At 53.7% G+C, this 4397-nt stretch overlaps 1 protein-coding gene across 1 annotated transcript; it reads left to right on the forward strand.

Moving 5' to 3' along the window:
- Window positions 1-363: 363 nt before the first annotated feature.
- LOC145339399 (zinc transporter ZIP10-like) lies at window positions 364-2278 on the forward strand. The gene is made up of 2 exons (XM_080183851.1): window positions 364-549; window positions 1993-2278. Exons 1-2 carry the CDS (start codon window positions 370-372, stop codon window positions 2140-2142), a joined length of 330 nt encoding a protein of 109 aa, XP_080039977.1. The 5' UTR covers window positions 364-369; the 3' UTR covers window positions 2143-2278.
- The last annotated feature ends 2119 nt before the right edge of the window (window positions 2279-4397 follow it).

Raw genomic sequence — 4397 nt, forward strand, 5'->3', positions numbered from 1 at the left:
CTGCGAGGCCGATTTAAGAGTCCTATGGACCCGGACCCCAAGGTCCTTCTGATCCTCTACACTGCTAAGACTCCTACCCTTGATATTGTACTCCTTCATCCCATTGGACCTGCCAAAATGGACCACGACACATTTGTCCACGTTGAAGTCCATCTGCCTCGATCAGACTGCCTCCTCCTCACCCCTGGGTAGCTAGTTCTTCCACCACTGCGCTGTGGAAGGAAGCTTCTTTTCACATCACTCCTGTCCCTATCTGTGTGGCCTCTCCTTCGGGAAGGGGGTCAATGGTGGGGGGAAGAGTTTCCTCCCCCAGGGTTATACACTCACAGCTCCAGTGACCTCCCTCCCCTCTCTCCAGGAGACTTTGCGATGCTGTTGCAGGCGGGGATGAGGGTCAAGCAGGCCGTAATCTTCAACCTGGTGTCCACTCTCATCAGTTACCTGGGCATGGCAGTAGGCATCTCCATCGGGCAGTACACCCTCAGTATGACCAGCTGGATCTTCGCCGGAACCTCCGGAATGTTCCTCTACGTGGCCCTGGTTGACATGGTGAGTGAGCAGTTGGGTGGGTGAGCGGTTGGGTGGGTGAGGGGTTGGGTGGGTGAGGGGTTGGGTGGGTGAGGGGTTGGGTGGGTGAGAGGTTGGGTGGGGGAGCGGTTGGGTGGGTGAGGGGTTGGGTGGGTGAGGGGTTGGGTGGGTGAGAGGTTGGGTGGGGGAGCGGTTGGGTGGGTGAGGGATTGGGTGGGTGAGAGGTTGGGTGGGTGAGAGGTTGGGTGGGTGAGAGGTTGGGTGGGTGAGGGATTGGGTGGGTGAGAGGTTGGGTGGGTGAGCGGTTGGGTGGGTGAGAGGTTGGGTGGGTGAGCGGTTGGATGGGTGAGCGGTTGGGTGGGTGAGAGGTTGGGTGGGTGAGAGGTTGGGTGGGTGAGCGGTTGGGTGGGTGAGAGGTTGGGTGGGTGAGAGGTTGGGTGGGTGAGCGGTTGGATGGGTGAGCGGTTGGGTGGGTGAGAGGTTGGGTGGGTGAGGGGTTGGGTGGGTGAGAGGTTGGGTGGGGGAGAGGTTGGGTGGGTGAGAGGTTGGGTGGGTGAGAGGTTGGGTGGGGGAGCGGTTGGGTGGGGGAGCGGCTGGGTGGGTGAATAAATAAACTTGGAAATATGGGAACAGAATTAGGCCATTCAGCCCATCAAGTCTGCTCTGCCATTCAATCGGGGTAGCACAGTGGGTTAGCAGTGCGGTATCATGGCATCAGGGATCCGGGTTCGATTCCCAGCTCGGGTCACCGTCTGTGCAGAGTTTACACATTCTCCCCGTGTCTGCAGGGGTTTCCTCCGGGTGCTCCGGTTTCCTCCCGCAGTCCAAAGATAAAGTTTGTTAAAGTTTATTTATCAGTGTCACAAGTAAGGCTTACATTAACACTGCAATGAAGTTACTATGAAAATCCCCCCTAAGTTGCCCACACTCCTGTTCGGGGTGACGCTGAGGGAGAATTTCGCACGGCCCAACGCACCCCTAAACCAGCACGTCTTTCAGAGTGTGGGGGGGAAACCAGGGCATCCAGAGGAAACCCACGCAGACACGGGGAGAACGTGCAGACTCCACACAGATGGTGACCCAAGGTGGAATGTGTGGGTTAGGTTGACTGGCCGTGTTAAATTGCCTCTAACTTGTGTCAGGGCGAATAGCGGGGAATTGGGTTGGGTTATGGGGATGGACCTGGGTGGGATTGAGGCCGGTGCAGTACTCGATGGGCTGAATGGCCTCCTTCCTTAGTGTAGGGATTCTATGATAAGTTCCTCAACTCGCTTCTCCCAGCTTTTCCCCGTAAACTTTGATCCCCTTATCAATCAGGAACAGTCCCCCCCTGTTCCTGTGTAACAGGCTGGGGGAGGAGGAGAGGGCCTGAATGGCCTCCTGCTGTTCCGAATGTGATAATTACAGGGGGGGCCCTGTGTGACAGACGCCTGCCGCGATAACCTCGTTCTCTCTTCCTCCCAGCTCCCGGAAATGTTACATCGGCAGTCGGATAAAAGGAAGGGATATCTCGGACATTACATTGCCGAAAACCTGGGGTTCGTGCTGGGTGTGGGAAGCATGCTGTGTATCGCGCTGTTCGAGCACCAGATCAAAATCCACATCAGTTTGTAGCTGTCCAAACTGGACAGGAGCAGGCTGGACGATACCCCCATTCTTTACACACACCCTGATCACACTGATCCCACATAACGGCAACCGAGGGAATCAAACACACCTCACATTGTCACACATCCCTCACCCCTTACTGTAACACTGATATATCCCACACCACTCACTGTAACACTCTGATATATCCCACACCCTTCACTGTAACACTCTGATATATCCCACACCCCTCACTGTAACACTCTGATATACCCCACACCCTTCACTGTAACACTCTGATATATCCCACACCCCTCACTGTAACACTCTGATATACCCCACACCCCCTCACTGTAACACTCTGATATACCCCACACCCCCTCACTGAAACACTCTGATATACCCCACACCCCTCACTGTAACACTGATATACCCCACACCCCCTCACTGTAACACTCTGATATATCCCACACCCCTCACTGTAACACTGATATACCCCACACCCCCTCACTGTAACACTCTGATATATCCCACACCCCTCACTGTAACACTGATATACCCCACACCCCCTCACTGTAACTCTCTGATATATCCCACACCCCTCACTGTAACACTCTGATATATCCCACACCCCTCACTGTAACACTCTGATATATCCCACACCCCTCACCGTAACACTCTGATATACCCCACACGCCTCACTGTAACACTCTGATATATCCCACACCCCTCACTGTAACACTCTGATATATCCCACACCCCTCACTGTAACACTCTGATATATCCCACACCCCTCACTCTAATACTCTAATATATCCCACACCCCTCACTGTAACACTCTGATATATCCCACACCCCTCACTGTAATACTCTGATATATCCCACACCCCTCACTGTAACACTCTGATATACCCCACACCCCCTCACTGTAACACTCCGATATACCCCACACCCCTCACCGTAACACTCTGATATATCCCACACCCCTCACTGTAACACTCTGATATATCCCACACCCCTCACTGTAACACTCTGATATATCCCACACCCCTCACTGTAACACTCTGATATATCCCACACCCCTCACTGTAACACTCTGATATACCCCACACCCCTCACTGTAACACTCTGATATACCCCACACCCCCTCACTGAAACACTCTGATATACCCCACACCCCTCACTGTAACACTCTGATATACCCCACACCCCTCACTGTAACACTCTGATATATCCCACACCCCTCACTGTAACACTCTGATATATCCCACACCCCCTCACTGTAACACTCTGATATACCCCACACCCCTCACCGTAACACTCTGATATATCCCACACCCCTCACTGTAACACTCTGATATACCCCACACCCCCTCACTGTAACACTCTGATATACCCCACACCCCCCTCACTGTAACACTCTGATATACCCCACACCCCCTCACTGTAACACTCTGATATACCCCACACCCCCTCACTGTAACACTCTCTGATATACCCCACACCCCCTCGCTGTAACACTCTGATATACCCCACACCCCCTCACTGTAACACTCTCTGATATACCCCACACCCCCTCACTGTAACACTCTGATATATCCCACACCCCTCACTGTAACACTCTGATATATCCCACACCCCTCACCGTAACACTCTGATATACCCCACACCCCCTCACTGTAACACTCTGATATACCCCACACCCCCTCACTGTAACACTCTGATATATCCCACACCCCCTCACTGTAACACTCTGATATACCCCACACCCCCTCACTGTAACACTCTGATATATCCCACACCCCTCACTGTAACACTCTGATATATCCCACACCCCTCACTGTAACACTCTGATATACCCCACACCCCTCACTGTAACACTCTGATATATCCCACACCCCCTCACTGTAACACTCTGATATATCCCACACCCCTCACTGTAACGCTCCGATATACCCCACACCCCCCTCACTGTAACACTCTGATATACCCCACACCCCCTCACTCCCACCTGATCTGGATCTAATGTTGTGCATCACCTCGCGTTTACCCAGATTCAACTCCATCCGCCACTTCTCCACCCGATTTTCCAGCCTATCTGCATCCTGCTGCATTCACTGACGACCTCCATCGCTGTCCGCCACCCCACCCACCTTACAATCATCCGCATACTCCAGAGAGAGGTGGGGGACAATCTGTCCTCCCCTGGGGAGTGTTGAGGGGGGGTGGGTGGGGGGTGCGGGGTTCGGTCTCCCACTCCCCTTGAGTTAGGGGGAGGCGGC

Source organism: Carcharhinus amblyrhynchos, unplaced genomic scaffold (assembly GCF_965287045.1).
Source record: "Carcharhinus amblyrhynchos unplaced genomic scaffold, sCarAmb.v2.hapA scaffold_446, whole genome shotgun sequence".
Classification (NCBI taxonomy): Eukaryota; Metazoa; Chordata; class Chondrichthyes; order Carcharhiniformes; family Carcharhinidae; genus Carcharhinus; species Carcharhinus amblyrhynchos.